General features: G+C 53.6%; 2 protein-coding genes across 2 annotated transcripts; one reads left to right on the forward strand and one right to left on the reverse strand.

The window, feature by feature from the left end:
• Positions 1-7,792: 7,792 nt before the first annotated feature.
• S1PR4 (sphingosine-1-phosphate receptor 4) lies at positions 7,793-13,232 on the reverse strand. The gene is made up of 2 exons (XM_073324172.2): positions 13,144-13,232; positions 7,793-12,062 (listed from the first exon to the last, which is right to left on the reverse strand). Exon 2 carries the CDS (start codon positions 11,978-11,980, stop codon positions 10,697-10,699), a length of 1,284 nt encoding a protein of 427 aa, XP_073180273.1. The 5' UTR covers positions 11,981-12,062; positions 13,144-13,232; the 3' UTR covers positions 7,793-10,696.
• Positions 13,233-23,838: 10,606 nt separating this feature from the next.
• On the forward strand, positions 23,839-24,998 carry LOC140903405 (mast cell protease 3-like). Its single transcript, XM_073324689.1, has 3 exons — positions 23,839-23,928; positions 24,196-24,447; positions 24,864-24,998. The coding sequence occupies exons 1-3, from the start codon at positions 23,839-23,841 to the stop codon at positions 24,996-24,998; spliced, it is 477 nt and encodes a 158-aa protein (XP_073180790.1).
• The last annotated feature ends 1,405 nt before the right edge of the window (positions 24,999-26,403 follow it).

Genomic DNA, 26,403 nt, shown 5'->3' on the forward strand with positions numbered 1-26,403 from the left:
GGACGAAGAAAAGGAGGACTTGTGGCACCTTAGAGACTAACCAATTTATTAGAGCATAAGCTTTCGTGAGCTACAGCCCACTTCATCGGATGCATATCGTGGAAACTGCAGCAGACTTTATATATACACAGAGAATATGAAACAATACCTCCTCCCACCCCACTGTCCTGCTGGTAATAGCTTATCTAAAGTGATCATCAGGTGGGCCATTTCCAGCACACATCCAGGTTTTCTCACCCTCCACCCCCCCACACAAATTCACTCTCCTGCTGGTGATAGCCCATCCAAAGTGACAACTCTTTACACAATGTGCATGACAATCAAGTTGGGCCATTTCCTGCACAAATCCAGGTTTTCTCACATCCCCCCCACCCCCATACACACACAAACTCACTCTCCTGCTGGTAATAGCTCATCCAAACTGACCACTCTTCAAGTTTAAATCCAAGTTAAACCAGAACATCTGGGGGGGGGGGTAGGAAAAAACAAGAGGAAACAGGCTACCTTGCATGGTACCTTTTATGCAAGGTAGCCTGTTTCCTCTTGTTTTTTCCTACCCCCCCCCCCAGATGTTCTGGTTTAACTTGGATTTAAACTTGAAGAGTGGTCAGTTTGGATGAGCTATTACCAGCAGGAGAGTGAGTTTGTGTGTGTATGGGGGTGGGGGGGATGTGAGAAAACCTGGATTTGTGCAGGAAATGGCCCAACTTGATTGTCATGCACATTGTGTAAAGAGTTGTCACTTTGGATGGGCTATCACCAGCAGGAGAGTGAATTTGTGTGGGGGGGTGGAGGGTGAGAAAACCTGGATTTGTGCTGGAAATGGCCCACCTGATGATCACTTTAGATAAGCTATTACCAGCAGGACAGTGGGGTGGGAGGAGGTATTGGTTCATATTCTCTGTGTATATATAAAGTCTGCTGCAGTTTCCACGGTATGCATCCGATGAAGTGAGCTGTAGCTCACGAAAGCTTATGCTCTAATAAATTGGTTAGTCTCTAAGGTGCCACAAGTACTCCTTTTCTTTTTGCGAATACAGACTAACACGGCTGTTACTCTGAAACCTGTCATTATTTAGGGACGAACAAATTCAGAGCCCCAAGTACTCCTGTCCTTTTTGCGGCTGCTACTCTGAAACCTGTAGTTGAAATACTTCCCTCATGGATTGTATTTTCTGAAGGGACAAGCTACCATAACGCCAAAAGAACGGGAGGACTTGTGGCACCTTAGAGACTAACACATTTATTCGAAAGCTCATGCTCAAATACATTTGTTAGTCTCTCAGGTGCCACAAGTCCTCCTGTTCTTTTTGCGAATACAGACTAACACGGCTGCTGCTCTGAAACCTGCCATAACGTCGCAATCCCTGAGGGACAATCTCCACTCGTTGCTATATTTGCTTTCCAACAACCAACTCTCCATATCACTTTTCATGAGTGATGTACCTGAAAACTTGGATGCTCATATCCAAACTGTATTCTTAAATGTATTCACCTAAATTTGAGTTATTGCTGATTATTCACTATATGCATCTTATGATTTTAAAAATGAACTTTGTATTTGTGGATAATCTAAGCACTCTACCCAGATGTACAGACACTCGTTTCTTAACTTGTCTGCTTCTTAATTTTTTAACATTAGCTTTAATAAAATATTTATAGAGAGCTGCAAAGGCTGCTGGGAGTTGTAGTATTTCCAGGATCTGTTGCAAGGGCCGCTGAGTCCTCTCACAACCTTCTCTGTTTAATGTTCTTCTCTAGTTTCTATGCGATCAAAGTTTCCCCCCACCCACTGGCTCAGTTCGTTAAGCCACCTTCAGTTCATAGCCAACAGCACAGGAGAGTGTGATGTGGTCAGCATCCCATCCGTCCCCCTTTGGCTGCCCTAACCCAATGGATCGGGTACCCGTTTCACAGCGGGGTGGACTGAGGTGGCCTTTCAGTATGAGATTGTTAAACTCACAACCTTCAGGAGCATAGTCAAGTGCCTCAACCACTCAGTCACCCCGCCTCAGTTGCATGACACGCACAATGCACCAACTTGCCAGTAGGGAGGGTGGCCACTCACACATTCCAGTATCTCCAGGAACAGCCTCGGCCTGACCCCACCTCATTGTTCTGATCTCACACAGGGTGTGTATGAGGTCACGCCACACGGAAGGGGTGCCCTTTTGAAGACAGCCCTGCTGGAATGACCTGGCATGGATGGCATGTGCAAGGTCACACCGGCGGAGGGATGCTCTTCACTATGGCGTCCCCCATTTGACACCGGACAAAACTACAGCCAGTTTTGGCTGAGTATCAGACAGGGGACAAACAGCAGAACTGTCCAGTTTCAAACCGGACAAATGGCCTGTCTATCTCTAGGCCTCACCTCTCTTTCACAGAGACCAGCTCCAGGGCCAAGGCTGAATCATTAGTCCGCATGGACCAGTTAGTGGCAGCTTACAATGAGGACTAGTTAGTGGAGGTGTGTTTTTAGCAATGGGAGCACCAGTCCATCACACTAGTACCCACTAAATACTCATTTCACACAAGTGGCAAACAGCCATCAGATGGCAGGGATTGTCCATTTACAAGCTGGGCCGGTTTTGACCAGTGACCCAACAGGGAAGGGCTCTGTCTCCCAGTCCCCTGAGTCATCCCATCCTCTGGGCAGCTGTGCCTATGATAATTCGTGGAGGTTATACACGGTGAAACCCATGAAAGAAAACACTCAGTAAACTGCCACCTGTCTAAAGAGTAGTTCTAAAACACACTAAGGATCATTCTGCCACCCCCCTTTAAAGTAATGATCAGATCGCGATGGGTATTAAATACAAAACCCTGCGACAGAGAGAGATTTAACTGGCCAATTTTATTTAAACAGCTGATTTTTGTCAGTCCGTTGAGTAGTCACTCAAATCAGATTTTGCTGTAGTTTCTTTCTGGGGATCCCAGCTGCTAATGTAATCTGATTAGAAAAACAAAACAGATCACCAGTTACTAATTCTTAGCCTAGGTGAAAGTCAACTGTAGTTTGTCTGAGTCAAAAACTCAAGACTTGACCCCTTTAATGAATTTAGTCTCCCAACATCCCTGTGAGAGGTCCCCATTTTAAAGAGGGGGAATCTAAAACAGCCATAGGTGACAAGATAATCTGGGTTTGTAAGGGGTCCAAGGTATATAAAGCAACAGGAGACCACTTCTCATGCACCAGCCATACAATGGGTATGATAAAGCCCTGGGGGTCAGCTCAGCCAGCCACAGTACTGACTAGCCCAACAATCCGGCTGCTGTAATTGTGCCTACTGTGGGTATCTCGTGTTGTGGAGCTTGATCCATCCAAGCGGCAGAGGTGACCTCTGTGCACTGAGACGGGAAGAAAGGAAACAGCTTTATTTATTTATTGGTCACTTTCTTGTGTGCATTTGCAGCTGGAGGAATAAGTCACACTTTATAAATAGTTAATGGAGGATTAATAGCAGCTTTCATAAATGGTTAATCCACTGTTATAGATTGTTATAGAGTCCAATAGGTTACTTACAAGCACAGTTTAGAAGCATCTTTAACACCTTCTGCTGATGGGCTTATTATCTAGAATACATATGACCTGCACATGCTTGTAACAGCTATTGATCATTTCATAGTCCTTTATATATGGAACCCTAATAGAAAGTATGACTGAGAAAGGGTGCCAAATCCAGGGAAGACTTCCCACACACACTGCCTGCCTGCTCCAGTCCTGATCTGGAGGGACCCTCCCAACTCTCGTGTAAGTGGGGAGCTCAGTTTCAATGACCCATTGGTAGTGTGACCTAGTGGATAGGGCAGCAGGTTGGGATTGAGGAGATCTGGATTCTATTCCTGACTCTGCTTCCACCCTAAGCTTGGACAAGTTGCTTTCCCTCTCAGTGCCTTACTTTCCCCATCTGCGAAATGGGGATAATGGGATTGGCCTTTGTAAAGTGCTTTGGAGTCTATGGCAAAAAGAGGTAACTGTTATTATCACATGTTGGCTACTCTGCCTATAATACCACCAAAGAGGCCAACAGTGGTGAGGGTCTTTGTGCCTGTCCACTAGGAAATGGGTGAGAGCCACCCAGGGCATCGAAACAGACCCACACTCCGTCTTCACAGAGTGGTTGCTGTTTTGTTATTTTTCCGGTTAATAAGATGGATGAGCAATGAATGGTTTCATCGCTGTGTAATGTGGTACAAGTTCATTGCCATGCCTTGAGTCCATGGCTGTGACTACGCTGTGTGCCCCAACCTCTGAGAACATACCAGTGACACCACAGATGGAACTCCAAAGCCCCCTTCTGCAAAAGACAGCCCTCCACCTGAGCAAATAGAAAATCTCCCTCAGCTGTAGCAGTGTAGAGCCTATGAAACACAGGAAGGCAGTTCTGATTCTACCCTGTAGAGGGCAGTGGTGCATCAGACAGGCAGAGAGAGTCTGTATTATTATTGAGGCCCCCTCTGTTTCCATTGCAGGGCTCCCACTTACAGATCCTTTTGAAGTGAAGCTGAGAGTTCCGTTCTCACGGCCCTGATCCAGATCCAGAGCTGTTCCTGAGACACCCTGTCATACAAACATGGCTAGCCTTGATGCTCACTCAGTTTTCACCTGCTGGCTTTGCCAGTGATTCAGAATGACACCACTTACCATGGCACAGAAAATAACTCAGAGCATCAGACAACCAAGAGTAACCAGACCTTCCCCTCTCGCTTCTGGGACACAGACCCCCCCAGCACCAGCCCACTACTGGGTGGGATCAGAACTGCCCAACTGCATGCCACGTGCCCTAGACTGCTAAGGGCTGAATGGAGATTCTCTCCTTTACTGCAAGCTGGGGAGGGGGAATGTCAGTTGGAAAAAGAGAATCTGAGCTCTATTCCTGCCCAGGTGTGTGTGCGAAGAAGATTTCCACCCATCAGAGGAGGGAGGCTTTGGCATAGCCTTCCAGTAGGGTAGTGGGGGCAAACAACCTGCGTAGTTTAAAAGTGGAGCTTGATACATTTTTGAACGGGATTATACGAAGGGGTTGCCTGCAATAACTGGGACTGGGCTCAGTGACCCTCCCAGTCCTTTGTCCTCTGAAAGAGCAGACTGAGTGTGGCTATGCAGCTGGGGGGCCACCAGCCTTGCAGGTGCCCGGGCCCCAGAACTGCCACTCCACAGAGCTTTAGAACCAGAAGAGAGTTTAGGGAGCTTCCAGAGGGACTATATGAGGCCTGGTCTCCATTAGAAAATTACATTGGCTTAACTACGTCGCTCAGAGGTGTGAAAAATGCACAGCCCTGAGAGAAACAGCTCTGCCAACCTAACCCGCAATGGAGAAAAAAAGGGGAAAAAAAATCAAATGCACACCTACGAAATGGGAAATAACTGTCCACGTGATCCTGCTGCTGAAAAGGATCTGGGGGTTACGGTGGATCGCAAAAAGCAGATGAGTCAACAATGTGATGTGGTTATGAAAAGGGCTGCATATAAGACACGAGGGGGAGTTATCCTGTTCTGGACACCGCACTTTAAGAAAGATGTGGACAAATTGGAGAGTGTCCAGAGGAGAGCTACGAAAGTGATCAAAGGTTTAGAAAACCGGACCTATAAGTAGGGTGACCATCCGTCCTGTTTTTAAAGGGACAGTCCCATTGTTTGGGACTTTTTCTTATATACACCCCACCCCCTGTCCCGTTTTTTCACAGTTGCTATCTGGTCACCCTACCTATAAGGAAAGGTTAAAAGTGGGCACGTTTAGTCTTGAGAAAAGAAGAATGAGAGGGCAGCTGCTAACAGTCTTCAGATGTTAAAGATTGTTAGAAGGCTGGTGATCAATTATTCTCCATGTCTGAAGGTAGGACAAGAAGTAATGGGCTTAATCTGATTCTGCAGCAAGGGAGATTTAGGTTAGATCTTAGGAAAAGCTTTCTAGCTCTATTTTAGGGTAGTTAAGCTCTGGAGCAGGGCGGTTGAGGAATCCCCGTCATGGGAGGTTTTTAAGAGCAGGTTGGACAAACACCTGTCAGGGACGGTCTAGGTTTACTTGGTCCTGCCTCAGCACAGGGGACTGGGGGTGATGACTTCTCATGGTCCCGTCCAGCCCGACAGTTCGATGATTCCATACCAAACCCACAAGGGGGCACCAAAGGCCACTGAGCCTCAAAGTTGAAAATTTAGGCTCTCCAACATGCTGAGGAATATGATGTACGGACGGTGGTTCCTCTCCTGCCCTTACAATCCACATGGTGTGTTTGACTCCTCAGCCAAAGGCCAGATCTGAGCAGCACCTCAAGGGAGGTGGGGTGGGAACAGCAGTGCTGCCAGGTTGGCGTCCCACCCTTCGACGTTTCAGGTGCTGGTTTTTCAAAGCGAAACTCACGAAGCCATCATGTGGTTTGCACGGGAAGCCGTAAAACCACCCCAGATTTCCCCGAATGATCCCTGGGCTTTGGTGACTCTTTCCAGAGCTCCAGGTTTGCAACAGAAGCCAGAACCAGGTGAGTTTTAGGTGGTTTGGCTGGGAACATTGTGTTAGCTCAGGACCAGACCCAAGGCCTTTCCCAGCTCAATTAGCAATAGGATAATCCCTCGTCCTTCTATAGCCCAGGGCACTGGAGGATTTGTCCCATGAGAGGCCATCTCGTCTAATGCTTAGTGAGAGGCTGTCAGGAGTCCTGGGTTCTGCCACTGATTCTCTGTGTGACCGTAAATTTCGCGCCTCTCTCTCTGCCTCGGTTTCTCTGTAGAATGGGGTTTAATACTTCCCTGCAGCGCAGGGGGCTTGTGAGGCTTAACTGATGCCTCAGATGAAAGACATTAGGGAAAGGTAGGGTAGGGTAGCTCCTTCATGTTCTGCATCGGGGATGCTTCATAGATACATGAATGTGTTATTGCAGGAGGGATTATTCTTTGCATCACAGTAGCACCTCTAGAGTCCAGTGGAGATCAGGGTCCCCTAAGAATCATAGAATCATGGAATATTAGAGATGGAAGGGACCTCAGGAGGTCATCTAGTCCAACCCCCTGCTCAAAGCAGGACCAATCCCCAACTAAATCATCCCAGCCAGGGCTTTGTCAAGCCTGACCTTAAAAACTTCTAAGGAAAGAGATTCCACCACCTCCCTAGGTAACGCATTCCAGTGTTTCACCACCCTCCTAGTGAAAAAGTTTTTTCTAATATCCAACCTAAACCTCCCCCACTGCAACTTGAGACCATTACTCCTCCTTGAGCCTGTGCAGACACATAAGAAGGAATGGTGTCAGCCAAAAACAGCTTGCAGCCGAAATAGAGAAGGCAAACAAAGGGTGGGAAAAAGGAAGGAGTCTGATCCCCATTTTACAGATGGGAAACTGAGACCCAGAGAGAGTCAGGAGTGTGTTTTCCAAAGGGCCCAGCACTCGCCTGAATTAGATTGATGCGAAGTATTTCTGAAGATCGCCCGTAGGGGCCTCAATTTTCAGATGGGCTCAGCTCTCATTTAGGCACCAAAATAAGTGACCAAATTTTCAAAAGCAAGCTGAGCACCAAACTCTTTGAAAAACTGCCCATGGACATCACAGGGGGAGCCTGGAGGTGGTAGTGGAGGGGGGTTGAAAACCCAGTCCCTCCTGAGGGCACTTGAAAATCTGCCCAGGAACTCTTTGGAAATGCCCCCCCCTTTGGTGACTTGCCCATGGTGACACGGGAAGTCAGTGGCACCTTTCACCAGCACCAAGTTCACTTCCCCCTCCTAGGTCAAAACCTCTCCTGTGGGATGTGCTGCTCAATTGATGGGAGGAGAACAGAAGGAGGTGTTGCCAAATGAGTGACTTTCTTGTAAAAAAGTTTATTGCAGAAGAAGTGGACTTACAAAACCCCTGCCCCGCTTTCGTTAGAGGCTGCTCAGGCCAGCTGGAGTCTCTTGAGAGCAGCCCTCAGAGCAGTGTATCAAGTCACACGCAAGGAGGAGACCCTGCTTTTCATGCTGCAGGAACTTGTCCTTCTTTGGCAGCGGGGATGCTCTCAGCCTCTACGGTCGAACAAGGTTAGCTGGTTCCTCTTTCATTTGCAACAGGGAATGGAAAGTAAGAAAGACAGGTCTCCCCCGAAGAAATGCATCCCCCCCACCCTCCGCACATTGCTTCTCATAGTAGCTACAAGAAGGCACAGTCCCACCTTGCTTTGCTGGAGCAATGCAGAACAGAGCTCTCTGCCCACTAGTACCACACCAGAGACTTGCTTTCCTACCCCAGAACCCTCTCCCCCATCAGCACCACCGACACCACCATGCTCAGCTGCCAACAGGGGGGAAACACCCCCTGTGGTGTCCTTCAGCATGTCCGCTTGGCATGATGGACCCCTGCTGCAAGCAGCCAGAGTGTGGGAGGGGGCTCCGGGCTGGGGCGGGGGAATGGCGTGCAGGGGCGGGGTGAGGGCTCCAGCTGGGGGTGTGGACCCTGGCGTGGGGCTGGGGATGAGGGGGTTGGGGGTGCAGAAGGGTGCTCTAGGCTGGGACCGAGGGGTTCAGAGGGCAGGAGGGGGATCAGGGCTGGGGCAGAGGTTTGGGGCATGGGGAGGGGCTCAGGGGTGCTGGCTCCAGGCAGGGCTTATCTCAAGCGGCTCCCAGAAGCAGCGGCATGTCTCCCCTCTGGCTCCTACATGGAGGCGTGGCCAGGCAACTCTGCGCGCTGCCCCATCTGTAGGCGCTGCCCTGCAGCTCTCATTGAAGCGCCGGAGGGGGGCCATGTTGAGGCTTCCAGGAGCTACGTGGAGCAGCCTCCGACCTTGCTCCCCAACTGGAGCACCAGAGCGGAACAAGCCCCAGATCCCGCTCCCCAGCGGGAGCTCCAGAGCTGGCTTAAAATGGCTGGTGGGCCGGATCCGGCATGCGGGCCATTGTTTGCCCACCCCTGCCCTGGAGCCTCAGTTTCCCCTCTGTAGGTTGGGGACTGGCCTTCATTACCTGAGCAAATCTTGTACTGCTTCTTTCAGGCAAATTCCCATTGACTTCAGGGGAGGCAGAGGGTTGAGTAAAGTCCTCAGGATTGGGCCCATAAATGCCTCTCTCTTTCGCCCTACACAATGTATCGCAACGTTTGGGGCACAGATTCTCACACACACACACACACACACACACACACACACACGGTCCCTTGGTGCGGCGAACTCTGCTCCAGGCCATTGCACCAAGTCTTGTAAGTTGCCTGTTGCAAAACCCTGTTTGCAAAAGGTTCCTGGAAAGACGCAGCGTGGCACTCGCTGTCATTTCCATTCCAGGTTGGAGAGGAAGGGGAAATGGAGCCACGTCCCTAAGGGCCCAACCCAAAGCCCACGGAACTCCCGGGGAGTAAGTGCCCTGCTCGTCCATTGCAGCTCACACATCCGCAGTTCAGCACCCGGAGCCAGCTCCTCTGCTGTGACCAGGGCTAGTCCTTTGCCTAGCTGAGTATAGTTGGGTATAGCTGAGCGGGTGCCAGGCTGGCAGGTGTGCTGGAAGAGCGCCCGACCTCGCTAAAGGGGCACGTCCCGAGCTGGACCTTTCAAGTGACAGCTGCACCCACCCCCCGGATCGGTGCCAGGGCTGTCACTGGTCTCCCATCCAGCGTGGTGGGCAGCCCATCCAGCCTGGAACACTGTCTGGCCCCTAACTGCAGATGCACCATACGCCGTGGGACAGAGGCGCTGCAGGCCTGTAAGTCACTGCTGCCAAGACTGTGACACATGCACCGTATGCCCTGGCACAGCCCCAGGCCCACAGGCGTGGAATCAGGCCAGCAGCTGCAGCTATGCCCCCGCCAGGGGTGGTTAACCCCATCACACTCGCAGATTCACTGGCTGCTCGCCATGAATCTGAGGGCTGCACCTACATGGCTGATCCATTGCATTCAAGCGCCCTGCCAGGCGGCCGGGTTCTCACTGCGGGGCTGCATCGGCCTGGCGAGACAGATGGGAAATCGCTGGATGGCTTCGCTCCCCAATTTATCAGCTGCATCGCAGGGAGGGAGAGTCACTGCTCGCCATAATCTGTGAGCAAGCAAGCTGCCCTCAGCCCTGGGTGCACCAGAGCCTGGAGCAGTGCCCACCCTATAACTGTGGGCACAGCCTACACCTAGACGCAGTGTCCAGCCCATAATTACATGCACAGTCCAGACACACTGAAACTATAGCTCAGCCGGTTCTTGCTGACAGCCTTAGGCTGTGCGGAGCCCAAGTCTTAGGGGTGTCATACTCCTTCCGGCACCGGATCCACCGACATCTAGTTCTCTGCAGTCGTCTCATTTATGCCTCCCCCCACCCCTTCTGAAAGCAGGTGCCCAGTGTCAGGGACCAGGATATGGGCAGCCATGTCTAGTGGTTAGATCAGCTGAAGTCAGAGGCCAGAGGGCAGAACCAAGGATCACAGCTGGAGTCAGAGCCCAGGATCGGAACTAGAGTCAGAAGTCGGGAATCAGAGCCGAGGGTCAGAACCAGGTTATCTGGAGTGAGGGCGGCAGGTCAGAAGCCGTTGCAAATGCTTTGAGCAGCCAGCATAATTTCTGCTGCTGCTTCTGGGCTTAAGAGCAAGCCTGCCAGCTGCTTCAGCCAGTCAGGTGGGGCGGTCATGCAGCCCAGCTGTTCCCATGAGGAACCTGAGCAGGAGCAGCTGCCGGGCCTTATTCCTGACACCCAGTCCTGGCCAAGAGGGCACGTCCCCAGGGGCAGGCCCCCTCCTGGAGCCTGCCGCTGTCCCCTCAGTTACTGGTAAGGTTGCTCACCATGCTGGAGTTGCTGGAGAGAGGTTCCCTAGACCGGGTCTGGGGTTTGAGCACCATGGAGCGGTGGAAGCTCTCGCGAGCCCGCAGGGAGCTCTCAGTCGAGGATCCCGAGTTGATATCGGCCATGAGCAAGCAGTCCCCGGGCCCACGGAGCCCGAGGCGGATGCAGCAGCAGCAGACGAAGCACAGCACGGCCCGGCGCACCTCCAGGCTGCGGAAGGAGTAGATGAGGGGGTTGATGGCTGAGTTGAGCAAGGCCAGGGCCAGGGCCCAGTCCATGCCCTTCAGGAGCTTGCAGGTCTGGGACTCGCAGAAGACGTCGAGGAGCAGCAAGGCGAAGAGCGGGCTCCAGCAGAGAATGAAGGCCCCCAGGATCATCAGGACGGTCTTGAGCAGCCGCAGGGATCTCTTGCGGCTGTGGCGGGTGATGACCTGCTGGGAGCTGGCCCGGACCAGGTGGTAGATGGAGGCGTAGAGGCCGATGATGCCCAGAAGGATCATACTGAACATGACCACGCAGAAGAGGATGTAGTTCTTGGAGTAGAGGGGCAGCAGGGTGGAGCAGCTGCGGAAGTCACACAGGCAGTTCCAGCCCAGCAAAGGCAGCATCCCAATGAGGATGGCCAAGGCCCAGCAGGACACGATGAGACTACGCAGGCGTATGGTCTTACTGGCCTCGCTCTCGGCAATGGGTCTCACCATGGTGCTGTAGCGCTCGATGGCCGTCACCAGCAGGCTGAAGGTGGAGGCGGCCAGGGCGATGAAGAGGACGCCCTCCCGAAGGAACCACAGCTCAGGCGTCAGCTGGAAGGTTCTGCTGCCCGACAGGCAGATGTTGCAGATATAGGCCACCCCGGCCAGCAGGTCGCTCACCGTGATGCTAGCAATGCAGGAGTAGACCCACCGGCGGACATGCAGGCCCCTCACGATGGCCATCAGCACCAGCAAGTTCTCCACCACGATGAGGCAGCTAATGGTGATGAAGGCCACCTTGAGGAGGCCCATCCTGTCCTCCTGGGGCCGCCGGCTGCCCAGCTTCCCCGTGTAATTGTAGTGCTGCAGGATGAGGTTGATGTTCTGCCTGGCTGCCAGCTGCAGACAGGAGTCCACGCTGTACAGCAGGCTCACCCTGGCCTCGGGACTGACAGTTAGGAGAGGAGGAAAAGAGGGATCTACTGAACGGCTTAGCCCTGGAGCAGGCATCTTCTGAGGAACCGGCAAGCCCTGGGGAAGGACAAAGCCCAGAGCTAGAGAAGGCATGAAAACAGGACAGGAGCTGGCCCCGCGTCCAGCCGATGGAGCAGAGGTCAGAGCCGGCGCCCCCGTCTGGCAGCCCGGGATTCTGCAAGAGAGTAAACGTGAGATGTTTTGAAATGCTCACAGTTGTATGGGCATGATAGTGAAGGCTTCCTGTTGTTCAAGAGGGTTTCCTGTTGTGAGTGAAAGCATCACCACTGCCCAGTTCAGCTGAAATCATTTCTCAGCAGTGAGGGCTGAGCTACTGTCCGCCGGTTCATTGGTAAACGGGAACACGTGCAGATAGAACATGGATGTAGCAATAGCCCGGCTTTTCTGCTTCCACAGCTGGCTTGATGGTGACTCTAGCTAACCTGGTTGGATGGTGTCGCTCCGGGCTGAGGGAAAGCTCCTTAGCCAAGGGGGCACTGCCATTCCTGCACCTACACAAAGTCCTCTACTTTGGGATCTCAGCGTTTCTGTTAAAGTGTTCCCAATGCCTGGCCTTGCATGGAGAGCTTGTTCCCTAATCTCCAGCCTCCCTCGGCCACCAGTGCCCAGACACCCTCCTTGCATCCATCAAGGAGAAGCCCTCCAGTCTCCGTATGGTCTCAGATACATTAGCTCATTTCTGGGGGTGCTTGGCGCAACGTGCTTCTTTGTGCACGGACACGTAGAGGTGCAGTGGGGTGACCAGATGTCCCGATTTTGTAGGAACAGTCCCAATATTTGGGTCTTTTTCTTATATAGGCTCCTATTACCCCCCACCCCCTCTCCCGATTTTTCACATTTGCTGTCTGGGCATCCTAAGGTACAGAACCCTTTCAAGGTGCACTAGCCGTGGGTACCTGCAGGTCTAAGGCGAGGATGGAGCCCAGAGTCTGCTGGAAAACCTTGCATTAATACTGAGCACGGACATTGCTTCTGCCATAGGAGGCTCTGAAAGCACCTTACAAAGATGAGTCACATCACCCGCATTTCACAGGCAGGGAAACTGAGGAACAGAAAGGGGCTGTGGCTTGCCCGAGGACCCACAGGGAGCCACGAATAGAACCCAGGAGTCCTGGCCACATTGCAATGCTGGTATTAATGCGTGACCTGCTTTTGAAACCAAGGAAGGTCTGGATTGGGAACAGCCCCCCACCCCTCACCACCCACTACCCCCATGAAGCTCTGGCTGGACTCACCTGGAAGGCAGGGGCTGGAGGCTCTGCTGCCGAGCCTGGATGCGAGGCTGGCTCTCAGCAGGAGGTCCTGGCAGAGGTGGCAGTGAGGGCTGCTCGTGCAGGGTGCGTGGCACTTGTACCTAGCAGAAGAGAAAGAAAAGGGGAAGTTGCAACACGCCGAGAACTAACCGCATTTTTAGCAGGATGGACCCACCCAGCGCAGCTGAGAGGTGGGTGGAGGAAGCGCAAAACAACCGAGGGCATCTTCGAGTTCAGCGGCAGGCCTCCCTGCTCTCCCCTGATGCTCATGGTCCCGGAGCTCTTCGCGACAGGCCGGGGGCGGGGTTAGCTGCTTTGCAGGCTCCAGGTGAAGAGCAGCAGCATTTCCCCACGGACAGCAAGGGCCGCTCTTGCCAGCAAGCCACGGACCGAGGTGCAAAGGCTGTTGGCGGAGACGCACCCACGGCGGGAGACATCCTGGGCACAAGAGGAGAATACAAAGCTCCCCATGCTGCAGGGATGGCAGTGGCTTTTGCAGGGTCCAGTGCAAAGTTACAGGCCCTGTCTGGTTCTCTGCACTCCCTTCTCCCTGCCCTTGAATCATAGAATATCAGGGTTGGAAGGGACCCCAGAAGGTCATCTAGTCCAACCCCCTGCTCGAAGCAGGACCAATTCCCAGTTAAATCATCCCAGCCAGGGCTTTGTCAAGCCTGACCTTAAAAACCTCTAAGGAAGGAGATTCTACCACCTCCCTAGGTAACACATTCCAGTGTTTCACCACCCTCTTAGTGAAAAAGTTTTTCCTAATATCCAATCTAAACCTCTCCCACTGCAACTTGAGACCATTACTCCTCGTTCTGTCATCTGCTACCATTGAGAACAGTCTAGAGCCATCCTCTTCGGAACCCCCTTTCAGGTAGTTGAAAGCAGCTATCAAATCCCCCCTCATTCTTCTCTTCTGCAGGCTAAACAATCCCAGCTCCCTCAGCCTCTCCTCATAACTCACGTGTTCCAGTCCCCTAATCATTTTTGTTGCCCTTCACTGGACTCTCTCCAATTTATCCACATCCTTCTTGAAGTGTGGGGCCCAAAACTGGACACAGTACTCCAGATGAGGCCTCACCAATGTCGAATAGAGGGGAACGATCACGTCCCTCGATCTGCTCGCTATGCCCCTACTTATACATCCCAAAATGCCATTGGCCTTCTTGGCAACAAGGGCACACTGCTGACTCATATCCAGCTTCTCGTCCACTGTCACCCCTAGGTCCTTTTCCGCAGAACTGCTGCCTAGCCATTCGGTCCCTAGTCTGTAGCTGTGCATTGGGTTCTTCCGTCCTAAGTGCAGGACCCTGCACTTATCCTTATTGAACCTCATCAGATTTCTTTTGGCCCAATCCTCCAATTTGTCTAGGTCCTTCTGTATCCTATCCCTCCCCTCCAGCGTATCTACCACTCCTCCCAGTTTAGTATCATCCGCAAATTTGCTGAGAGTGCAATCCACACCATCCTCCAGATCATTTATGAATCAATTTATGCCTTAGGCACCTGCATCGCCCTCCTGCCTCCCTGCAGACGTCCCATTCCCACCCCACCCTCACAATGCATCTCCCCCACCAACACCACACCCTCTCGCCAGTCCGTATATGGACAAGAGACCAGGAGGTGGAGCTGAGCCCAAGCATGGGGCAGGGCAGTTAGGAAGTTCACCCCATGCCGTTCTAAAGCTGGATTCGGATAGGGCCATGGGGCGGGGCTGCTCCGGTGTCTGCATGGCCCAGGGAAGATCGAGGTTCTCGGCATGGGCTGAAAGGCAGAAGTGTCCCGGTACCAGCAGGGGGGTCTCTCCCCGTGTCAGGGGAGTTCTTCCAGAGTAATGCCTGCGGGATCAGGCCTGTCACAAGTAGTAAGAGGCATGGGGGGGTCTGCCATGAGCTAGAAGAGACCCAGGACCCAGGTCCCCTGACTGTAACGGGGATTCTTTGAGGAGGCCGCTGGCCACAAATAAGACGATTGGTCATGGGCTGAGAATCAGGCAGTGCCCAAGCACCTTGCTCAGTCATGCCCAGCTGGGGCACTCGCCGGCTTGCAGTCAACTCACCCAGTGGCAGAGCGGTCCCAGTGCTGAGAGCCGCAGAATCCCGCTGGCACCAGCAGCTGGGCAGGAGAATGGAGATGGCCTGGGGCGGAGCTGCAGGCCATGCGTTGAAAGGACAGGGGCCACCTTCTGCCCCCGGCAGGTACCGCTGGCCACAGCAAAATCGCAGCCCTCCCGTAAGGCAGAGAGGCATATCTCACCCGGCTTTGTGCTCTTCCCAGACTGACTCTGCTGGCACCTTTCCTGCCAAGGCCCTGAGCCTGCAAGCAAGCCTAGGAAACCCTCCCACTCCGCGCCGTTCCAACATGACACGCCTGACGGGAGAGGAGTCCCAAGCATTACAAGGGGGCGTGGAAGGGGCTGTCCCATCAGGGACCCATTCGCTCCTGCTGGGGCTTTCTGCAGGCAAACGGGCTAAACTCAGCTGGGTCCTTCTCTCGCTGCTTGCTCAATACAGGTTGATTTGCATCTCATTCTTCTCAGTTACTGACTCACAGCTGTGCCACCTGGCCCCCTGCACCTCTGAGAAGGGAAACCCCCTCATGTCAAGGCCAACCCAGGGCTTCTGTGTTCCCACTTAGTTGCTTCTGCCTCACGCAAGCCACGCTGGTGCTGTGCAACATGTCAGCCACGGTGTGGAAACTTGCAAGGAAATCCCGCTCTTGGCACTAGGAGCTTCCGTTTCCACCCACCTCCCCGAGCAAGGAGCGGCTGATGAGACAACTGAGAATAAAACCTCACCAAGGAAACGGTGTTGTAAAAATGTAGAGATTTAAAAATTGGGGGGTGGGAAGGGCGGTAGTAAAGATGCTCGTGAAAAGTGCTGGATTGGATCTGTCTACAATCGACAGATATGTTATCGATCTGTCACTCAATCATCAACATTACATGGATTATAGTCTGGCTCCTGACAGATGCCAGAAAGTAGTCGTAAACGGGGAACCATTGTGGAACAGGTCGATTTCTAGTGGGATCCCACAGGGACCAGTTCTTGGCCCTCTGCTATTTATTTTTGTCAATGACCTGGCAGAAAACGTAAAATCCTTGCTGATCCAGTTTATCGCTGTTGCAGAGATTAGGGGAGTGGGAAATAATGAAGTGAGATCACCGACACAGACAATCTGAATCGCCCTGTAAGCAGGGGCGCAGGCGAACTATGCATGTTTTGATATGGCCAAATATAAGATCATACACTTAGGAACAAAGACCATCACCCACACTTACAGGATGGGGGACTCTGTCCTGGGAAGCAGTGACTTGAAAAGATGTGGGAGTCACGGTAGCTACTCAGCTGAACATGAGCACCCAGTGCAATCCAGTGGCCAAAAGGGCTAATGCAAACCTTGGGTGTATAAACAAGGGAATATCACGTCTTTGTAGAGAGGTTATTACCTTAGTATTTGGCACCGGTGTGATCGTTGCTGGAATACCATGTCCAGTTATAGTGTCCAGAAGTCAAGACAGATGTTGATCAACGGAAGATGGTGCACCAAAGATCCAGGAGAATGATGAAAGAACTGGAACCCATACCTCGTATCAGGAGATCAATCTATTTAGTTATCAGAGAAGTTTAAGGGGTGACTTGCGCCGTCTATAAATACCTACATGTGAACCAGAAGTTTCATAATAGTGGACTCTTCAGTCTAGCCTGCGAAGGTCTAACAAGATCCAGCGGCTAGAAACAGAAGGTAGAAAAGTTCAGACGAGAAATAAGGTGCCAGTTTTTACTAGTGCGGGTAATTAACCTTTGGAAGAACTTGCCAAGGGCTGTGATGGATTCTTCATCACTGGACATTTTAAAATCATGGTTGGATGTTTTTCTAAAAGATCAGCCCTAGTTCAGCCACACCCACAGCTGTTGCACTTGAAACACTAGTAAATTCAGGAAAGTCCTATGGCCTGGGTTGTGCTGGAGGTCAGACTAGATGATCCCTTCTGATCTGGAAAAAAAAAAAATCTATAGATCTGTGAACGTACAAATCTACCTATCTGTCCATCATCAGCAAACATATTCCACTATCTGGCTGGGTCTTTAGAAAGTGGCTCCTCACTGTGGCATCTGCCTCTCCAGGAGAACAGAGCCCTCCATCTACCCACAGGGGCAGGGCAAGCTTCCCCATGTCAGTGGGCACCAGTCCGGGTTTCTGAACGTACAGTCTTTGTCCCCGTGTGAGGTGGCTGACAACTTAGTTCCAATTATGATGGTCTGCCTGAATGGAGCTCCTGGGCAGGCCCACTGATGTGGGGGACAAAGAGGGCAATTGCTCAGAGGCTCCCTCCCAGAGCCTGCACCCCGCACCCCCTCCCGCACCCAAACTCCCTCCCAGAGCCTGCACTCCACACCTCCACCACACCCAAACCCCCTCCCAGAGACTGCACCCCGCACCCCTTCCCACACCCAAACCCCTCCCAGAGCCTGCACCCCGCACGCCCTCCCGCACTCAAACTCCCTCCCATAGCCCGACCCCTCACCCCCTCCCGCACCCAAACTCCCTCCCATAGCCCGGCCCCTCACCCCCTCCCGCACCCAAACTCCCTCCCATAGCCTGCACCCTGCACCCCCTCCCGCACCCAAACTCCCTCCCAGAGCCTGCACCCTGCACCCCCCCGCACCCAAACTCCCTCCCAGAGCCTGCACCCCGCACCCCCTCCCGCACCCAAACTCCCTCCCATAGCCTGCACCCTGCACCCCCCCCGCACCCAAACTCCCTCCCAGAGCCTGCACCCCGCACCCCTCCTGCACCCAAACTCCCTCCCAGAGCCTGCACCCCGCACCCCCTCCCGCACCCAAACTCCCTCCCATAGCCTGACCCCTCACCCCCTCCCGCACCCAAACTCCCTCCCAGAGCCTGCACCCCACACCCCCTCCCACACCCAAACTCCCTCCCATAGCCTGACCCCTCACCCCCTCCCGCACCCAAACTCCCTCCCAGAGCCTGCACCCCGCACCCCTACCACACCCAAACTCCCTCCCAGAGCCTGACCCCTCACCCCCTCCCACACCCAAACTCCTTCCCAGAGCCTGCACCCCGCACCCCCTCCCACACCCAAACTCCCTCCCAGAGCCTGACCCCTCACCCCCTCCCACACCCAAACTCCTTCCCAGAGCCTGCACCCCGCACCCCCTCCCGCACCCAAACTCCCTCCTAGAGCCTGCACCCCGCACCCCCTCCCACACCCAAACTCCCTCCCATAGCCCGACCCCTCACCCCCTCCCACACCCAAACTCCTTCCCAGAGCCTGCACCCCGCACCCCCTCCCGCACCCAAACTCCCTCCCATAGCCTGACCCCTCACCCCCTCCCGCACCCAAACTCCCTCCTAGAGCCTGCACCCCGCACCCCTCCTGCACCCAAACTCCCTCCCAGAGCCTGACCCCTCACCCCCTCCCGCACCCAAACTCCCTCCCAGAGCCTGCACCCCACACTCCCTCCCACACCCAAACTCCCTCCCATAGCCTGACCCCTCACCCCCTCCTGCACCCAAACTCCCTCCCAGAGCCTGCACCCCGCACCCCTACCACACCGAAACTCCCTCCCATAGCCCGACCCCTCACCCCCTCCCACACCCAAACTCCTTCCCAGAGCCTGCACCCCGCACCCCCTCCCACACCCAAACTCCCTCCCAGAGCCTGCACCCCGCACCCCCCCCGCACCCAAACTCCCTCCCAGAACCCGACCCCTCACCCCCTCCCGCACCCAAACTCCCTCCCAGAGCCTGCACCCCGCACCCCCCCCGCACCCAAACTCCCTCCCAGAACCCGACCCCTCACCCCCTCCCGCACCCAAACTCCCTCCCAGAGCCCGACCCCTCACCCCCTCCCGCACCCAAACTCCCTCCCAGAGCCTGCACCCCTCACCCCAACCCCCTGCCCCAGCCAGGTGAAAGTGAGTGAGGGTGGGGGAGAGCAAGCAACGGGGGGGGCGGGGGGGATGGAGGGAGCAGGGGCCAGGGCCTTGGAGAAGGGGCAGGGCACCATCAGTACAGGCGCCTCACCGCCCAAATGGCAGGTGGACCGCGTCTGCGCAGGCGCGGCTTGTGCATGCGTGGGGGGCCATTGACCATTCTGCCCTGGGGCCCGGAATTGCTGTCGGCGGGCCTGCCCTTGGGGAGGCGTGTGGCCTAGTAATTAGGACAATGGGCTACGAGTCAGGAGACCAGCATTCTATTCCCAACTCTGACCTGCTGGGTGACCTTGGGCGTGTCATTTCCCCCGCTCTGTGCCTCAGTTTCCCCTCCCACGCTTTGTCTGCTTTGACGGTAAGCTCTCTGGGTCAGGGACAGCCTCTTGCTATGTGTATGTACAGCACCACACACAATAGGGCCAGGGCCTTAAGGCATTATTGTAATACAAATTAAAATGATAACCGTAGTCCCTTGGCTACGGGACAATCAAAAGGCCTTTGGGGTCTCCTTTTGAAAACACAGCCACAGCCTGGCCTCTCTTTTTCCTGGTGCTGTTTTATGTCTGCTAATAATTGTGTCTGATCCACTGTGACTTGATTTTTACTTCAAAATGTCTCCATCCTCAGGGCCAGATTCTGCTGTCAGTCACCCCCCGAAAACCAGATTTCCCCGTGCGTCCCCAGCAGCACAATCTGCCTCCCAGTAAGCCAGGTCATTTACTGAATGTGGCTGGGGTTTTCAAGGGGAATTCGGGATCCAGGCCCCACTGAAATTCAACAGGAGTTGGGCCTCTAGTCAGTCTCCTTTGAGAATCCCAGTCTGAGCTCCCACCTGGATTCACATAGAGATCCACAGGTTTCAGAGTAACAGCCGTGTTAGTCTGTATTCGCAAAAAGAAAAGGAGGACTTGTGGCACCTTAGAGACTAACCCATTTATTTGAGCATGAGCTTTCGTGAGCTACAGCTCACTTCATCGGATGCATACCGTGGATACTGCAGAAGACATTATATACACACAGAGACCATGAAACAATACCTCCTCCCACCCCACTGTCCTGCTGGTAATAGCTTATCTAAAGTGATCATCAAGTCGGGCCATTTCCAGCACAAATCCAGGTTTTCTCACCCTCCGCGCCTCCCCCCCCCACAAACTCACTCTCCTGCTGGTGATAGCCCATCCAAAGTGACCACTCTCTTCACAATGTGTATGATAATCAAGGTGGGCCATTTCCTGCACAAATCCAGGTTCTCTCACCCCCCACCCCCCTCCAAAAACCACACACACAAACTCACTCTCCTGCTGGTAATAGCTCATCCAAAGTGACCACTCTCCCTACAATGTGCATGATAATCAAGGTGGGCCATTTCCAGCACAAATCCAGGTTTTCTCACCCCCCCACCCCCATACACACACAAACTCACTCTCCTGCTGGTAATAGCTCGTCCAAAGTGACCACTCTCCCTACAATGTGCATGGTAATCAAGGTGGGCCATTTCCTGCACAAATCTAGGCTCTCTCACCCCCCCACCCCCCGGAAACACACACACACACACACACACACAAACTCACTCTCCTGCTGGCAATAGCTCATCTAAACTGACCACTCTCCAAGTTTAAATCCAAGTTTAACCAGAACGTCGGGGGGGGGGGGGGAGGAGTAGAAAAAAACAAGGGGAAATAGGCTACCTTGCATAATGACTTAGCCACTCCCAGTCTCTATTTAAGCCTAAATTAATAGTATCCAATTTGCAAATGAATTCCAATTCAGCAGTTTCTCGCTGGAGTCTGGATTTGAAGTTTTTTTGTTGTAAGATAGCGACCTTCATGTCTGTGATTGCGTGACCAGAGAGATTGAAGTGTTCTCCGACTGGTTTATGAATGTTATAATTCTTGACATCTGATTTGTGTCCATTTATTCTTTTACGTAGAGATTGTCCAGTTTGACCAATGTACATGGCAGAGGGGCATTGCTGGCACATGATGGCATATATCACATTGGTGGATGTGCAGGTGAACAAGCCTCTGATAGTGTGGCTGATGTTATTAGGCCCTTTGATGGTGTCCCCTGAATAGATATGTGGGCACAGTTGGCAACGGGCTTTGTTGCAAGGATAGGTTCCTGGGTTAGTGGTTCTGTTGTGTGGTATGTGGTTGTTGGTGAGTATTTGCTTCAGGTTGCGGGGCTGTCTGTAGGCAAGGACTGGCCTGTCTCCCAAGATTTGTGAGAGTGTTGGGTCATCCTTCAGGATAGGTTGTAGATCCTTAATAATGCGTTGGAGGGGTTTTAGTTGGGGGCTGAAGGTGACGGTGATCCACGCCGCTTCAGGTGGCCAGCACAGCTCATGTTTGGCTTCACGTGATGGAGAAACTCTGCTCTTCCGAGAAGCAATAAATCCACCAACCCAACTGTGAGCCATATGGAATCGACACATGCAGTGATGGGCAACGGTCACAAGCAGCTGTTAGCATCTCCAGAGCTCGGCCTGGGTGGGAGCCAAGTTTTCGTCCTCATCACTCGGTGATGCTCCAAGTCCCTGTCTCTGCAAACACAGCCTGAGTGTTATCTCAGGGCTCCTCCTTATCACCTGTTTCAGTTCTTGTCCTTTCCTCTCAAGCCAATCTCACAATCTGCTTTTGATGCCTTGATAACTGGGCATCTGCTCACAAGAGCCAGGGGCAAGTCTCAGACTTGTTCAGGCTCTCAAGCAGCAACGTGTGCGTGCAGACATAAGTCACACGAACCTTTGGTTGAGTTTTACCAGCAATCTGCATCTTTGACTGCATTCTCCCTTGAGACCTGTCCATCCTCGTTCCAGTCAGGGCATGTTTCATAGAAAAATCCCACTGGCACCAAGCTTTGGAAAAGCCTTTGTATTGCCCGCTCCACAAAAAGACCTGGGTATGTAACCCTTCCTCTTCCAGGATGGGTCTTCAGCCACCTCTAGTGACTGCTCCGTAGAGGAGTCTGATACTGCTGACAACAAAGGCAACTTACCCTTTAGCTCAAGTGGTTGTGGCCCCTGCTTTGCATGCAGGAGGTCCCTGGTTCCGATCCCCCTAATCACCCAAGCAGCATTGGGTGGATGTGCATTAGTCATTTATATCTTGAGATATCAGTAGGGGTCAAGAAATCACTGCGTAGGTCTCAACATAGCAAGGCACGCACCTGCCGGGAGGAGGGGAACGGGAAATGGGGAGTTTGCATGAGATGGCAGCGCGTGCTGCTCAGTGGTTAGGCAGGAGGAGATGGGAGATGCAGCAGGGGCAGCCCAGCTCAGATAGTTTCCTGGCTTCCGACTTCCGTTGGTCTGAAGCTATAAAACCAGCCCTGGGGCAGCAGGAGGCTCCCAGCCTGGAAGAGGACCCAAGAAGCTGTGAATTCAGAGAAGGAGCAGCCCCAATGTCTCCTGCTCCTGCTCTCCCTGCTGTCCTACCCCTCAGCCCGTGCTGGTGAGTAGAGGAAGCCATGAGCTGCAGGGGCGGTGAGTTGTATGAGCCCGTGGTACCTGCGCTCCAGCAAATTCAGGGCCCGGGAGGGGGCCCGGCTCCACCAATGTTTGGGGCTGGGTCTCTCCCCCAACCCCGGAGCGTCCCTGCCTGCCCCCTGGGCAGTGGGCGGCCACCCTGGAGCTCCCCATTGCGCTTCCTCGCCTGCCACTGCCGCTGCCGGTTACAAGGGAGCGGCGCTGGGGGCAGGCTGAGGCGGCTGCTGTGCCGGAGATGGGGAGGAGGTGCATGGCAAACCCCCGCCCCACCCCGAGCAGGCGACTCTGAGTCAACTCCGAGGGCGGGGGGACACAGATGGAGCAGCACGCAGGGCAACCTGGCCGCACCTCTGCGTAGGAGCCAGAGGGGGGACATGACGCCTCTTCCGGGAGCTGCTTCAGGTAAGCACTGCCCAGAGTCTACACCCCTGACCGCCTCCCGCTCCCCAACCCCCAGCCCCGCTCCTCTTCCCACCCTCCAAACCCCTTGGTCCCAGCCCAGAGACCCTCCTGTACCCCCAACCCCATCCCAGAGCCTGCACCCCAAGCTGGAGCTCCCCCATACACGTCCAACCCCCTGCCCCAGCCCCCTCCTGCACCCTGAACTCATTTCTAGCCCAACCCCGGAGCTTACACCCCCAGCCAGAGCCCTCACCCCCTCCCACACACCAACCCCCAATTTTGTGAGCGTTCATGGCCCGCCATACAATTTCCATACCCAGATGTGGCCCTCGGGGGTTTGCCCACCCCTGCTCTACGCTGCAATTTTTAGCCCTGCACCTGAGCCAGCTGCCCCAGGCCCCAAGTGCCATTGGTGTTTTATTGCAGTGTGGACATACTCTTAGGGTTTGTAGGTTATATCTGCTGCAGAGGGCCTCTGGTATTTAGATCCACCTCTCTGGGCTTTGTCCTTGTGTGACAGCCGCCCTCTCGACTACCACAGCAGGGACTGAACCAGAGCAAACCTCACGGGCTGCTGTAACTAGAGCTGCGGTTCTGTAGCGAGGGAAGGGTGAGCAGACACCAAGTGTGAAAAACCGGGACAGGGGGTGGGGTGGTAATAGGAGCCTATATAAGAAAAAGCCCCCAAAATCGGGCCTGTCCCTATAAAATCGGGACATCTGGTCAGGCTAAGTGAGGGCAGCATTATTCACGCCCTCTGTGGATTGGCACAGAGGTGACCAGGTGGCACGTTCACGGGTTTGGGCTCCGCAGACTCAAACGCCGATGGACCTGTTGTGGCCGCACAGGCGTGACATCATGACGCAATCCCAGGACAGCCCGTTCCCAGTGGATGAGCACGGGCCATCTAGGGAAGTAGCTGGCCAAGGAAAGTGACGCTGCCCAGTCTCCGTCCCTGGGCTGGCATCACACAACCCAAGGATGTGGGTGTTCCAACATCAGAAGGTGACTGTCAGGACATGTCTAGCTTTGGGGCTCAACCTCCAACCTGGTATCACCCCCATTTCTACATCCTGCTCCCAGGCAGATTCCTGATGAGCAAGCACCTGGAAAAACAAAACCCCAAAACCTTCCTGTTCATCTCCTGCAGGGTCTAACATGTTGGCTCCCCTCCCATAACAGCTGAGCCACAAAGCCAAACTGAATAAATACGTCCAGGTGATCCCCCTGCCCAAGAGCAGCAGCGACATCCCCGTGGACACCAAGTGCATCGTGTCGGCATGGGGCTACATTGACAAAGAGGTAGCAATGGACAAGCTCTTCGAGACCAATGCCACTGTCCTGAGCCAGAGGAAATGTCTCCTATCCTACCCAGAGCTCAGCGACGGCATGGTCTGTGCGGCCAGCTACCACAAGTGCACTGACGTCAACTACGTACGTCTCTCCATCCCTTCCCGTCCTCCCCAGCCATGCTGCCCTGAGGTCAGCGGGTGGGAAGGGACATCCCCAGCCACCTTAATGGCCCTCTTCACTCATGAGCCACAGAGGCACCAAAGGGGCACTCAGAAACATTGTCCTCGTTTTATTTCTGTGCCCCCTGCAGCCAGAGGAGCTGACTCTTCCCTGCCCCAGCAGAGCTTCCCCGCCCTTGCGCACGCCCCTGAAAGATATTCCCTAGTAGACACAAGACCAGGGCCATTGAGCCAGTCCCCTGGGGTCACACGGTGGTGGAGCCAGGATTGGAAGTAGCCATCAGTGGCTCTGTATCCTGCGTTCGTGCCCGCTAGCCCACAATGCGCTTTCTCAGTGCCTATGTTCTACTTAACCCTATTTCCCCGTGTCTTTCTCAGGGGGACTCCAGTGGCCCTTTGGTCTGCAACGGGGCGGCCCAGGGGATTGTCTCCTATGGTTTCCAGTTCCCTCCCTCGGTGTACACTCGCATCGCCCACTACCTGCCCTGGATTCGAAAGACCATGGGGCAGTGACCAGAGAGGAAGATGCTATAGCTTCTCCAGCATCTTCATTTCCTTATGCTGCAGTCACTGGCTTTTCTCTCCCCGGGGTGTTACAGGGAACTATAGGGATAACCATGCCCACCAACTCCTCCTTTTGGGCTGCCTTTTCCTCTACATTTAAATACCATCATTAGTGGATCAGAACTTTTCTCCCGCCTCTCCCCGCAGGAAGAACACACAGGGCTTAATCCTGAGCCCCTCGCCAAGTTTGCATGCGGGCAAACCTCCCAGGTTAGCCTGGGTGAGGAGGGAGCGAAAACATGGCAAGGAACTCAGCTTTGGCCCAAACAGATTGGAACAAAGCTTTCCTCAGCCAAGCAGCCCCCTCCTGGTTCAGAACACACACGAATCCCACCGTGCCGGGGAGCATTTCAAAGCACAGGGATTTTGATGGGGTTCAGACACCCAATTCAAAGGCTTTTTGTCGGGAAATGCTGATTCATCAAAACCCAAAGGGTCTGTGGCTCAGGGCTGGCTTTGAGGACGCTCCCAACAGAAAATATTAGGGGTTGTCTTTTTTTCTGGATTGCGGAAACTGGCTATTTTGACATTTTCTAGATGGCTCATTTGGGTTTGGGGTTGAGGCCACTTTTCATTTTGAAATTTGAATTAACGGCAAGGCAAGGCAAAGCAAGGCAAGGCAAGGCAAAGCAAGGCAAGGCAAGGCGAGGCGAGGCACCTTTTTTTTTTAAAGGGTTGAAACAAAAAATGAAATGTTTTGAAATTAACCAAACTGCTTCCATTGACCAGATCTGATTTTTTTTATTGCAGATTATCAGTTTGAAAAAATCCGCAAGAGTCCCACTACTCACCCCAATTTGAGACGGGCCTTCCCCCCACAGACCTTGAAAATTCTGGTGGGACGGAACACCATTTCCTCCCCCATTCTGTTTTTCCTCCCCCTCACTGCCCCATTCCTTCTATGTCCCTGCAGTGCTAGAGTGACAATAAACAAGCTCCTGCATTTCGTAAAGTCTCCTGCCTTATTTTGAAGTTTGTTTCTGCTCATTGTTGTAAAAGGGATACCTGCTTACTGTATTTTTCACTCCATGCATCTGACGAAGTGGGTTCTAGCCCACAAAAGCATCTAAGATGTCCCAAGGACATCTCCTCGTTGTTTTTGCTGATACAGACGAATGCAGCTACCACTCTGAAACCAGAAAGAAAAGAGAGTACACTGGGTCTCCTTTATAGCCAGAGGGCTCGGATCAGCCAAACCCTGATCCCCTCCCATTCCCACCCCATGCACCTACTGCCATGTACGCATTTATTAGCCTTCCCCACGCTCATCCCGGGACCTGCAGCAGCCCTGAAAGGGGATTCTGCACACACTGTCCAGAACACAAGGACTCCCAGAGCTCAGCACAATAGGGCT

The sequence above is a fragment of the Lepidochelys kempii genome, chromosome 25, assembly GCF_965140285.1.
Source record: "Lepidochelys kempii isolate rLepKem1 chromosome 25, rLepKem1.hap1, whole genome shotgun sequence".
Classification (NCBI taxonomy): Eukaryota; Metazoa; Chordata; order Testudines; family Cheloniidae; genus Lepidochelys; species Lepidochelys kempii.

Bases quoted from the DNA above. Each gene is read 5' to 3' on its own strand.
- S1PR4 (XM_073324172.2), bottom strand. From the start codon at position 11,980: ATGCCTTCTCTAGCTCTGGGCTTTGTCCTTCCCCAGGGCTTGCCGGTT.
- LOC140903405 (XM_073324689.1), top strand. From the start codon at position 23,839: ATGGACCTGTTGTGGCCGCACAGGCGTGACATCATGACGCAATCCCAG. The intron at 23,929-24,195 runs GTAGCTGGCCAA...CTCCCATAACAG, and splicing joins AGCACGGGCCATCTAGGGAA to CTGAGCCACAAAGCCAAACT. The intron at 24,448-24,863 runs GTACGTCTCTCC...TGTCTTTCTCAG, and splicing joins AGTGCACTGACGTCAACTAC to GGGGACTCCAGTGGCCCTTT.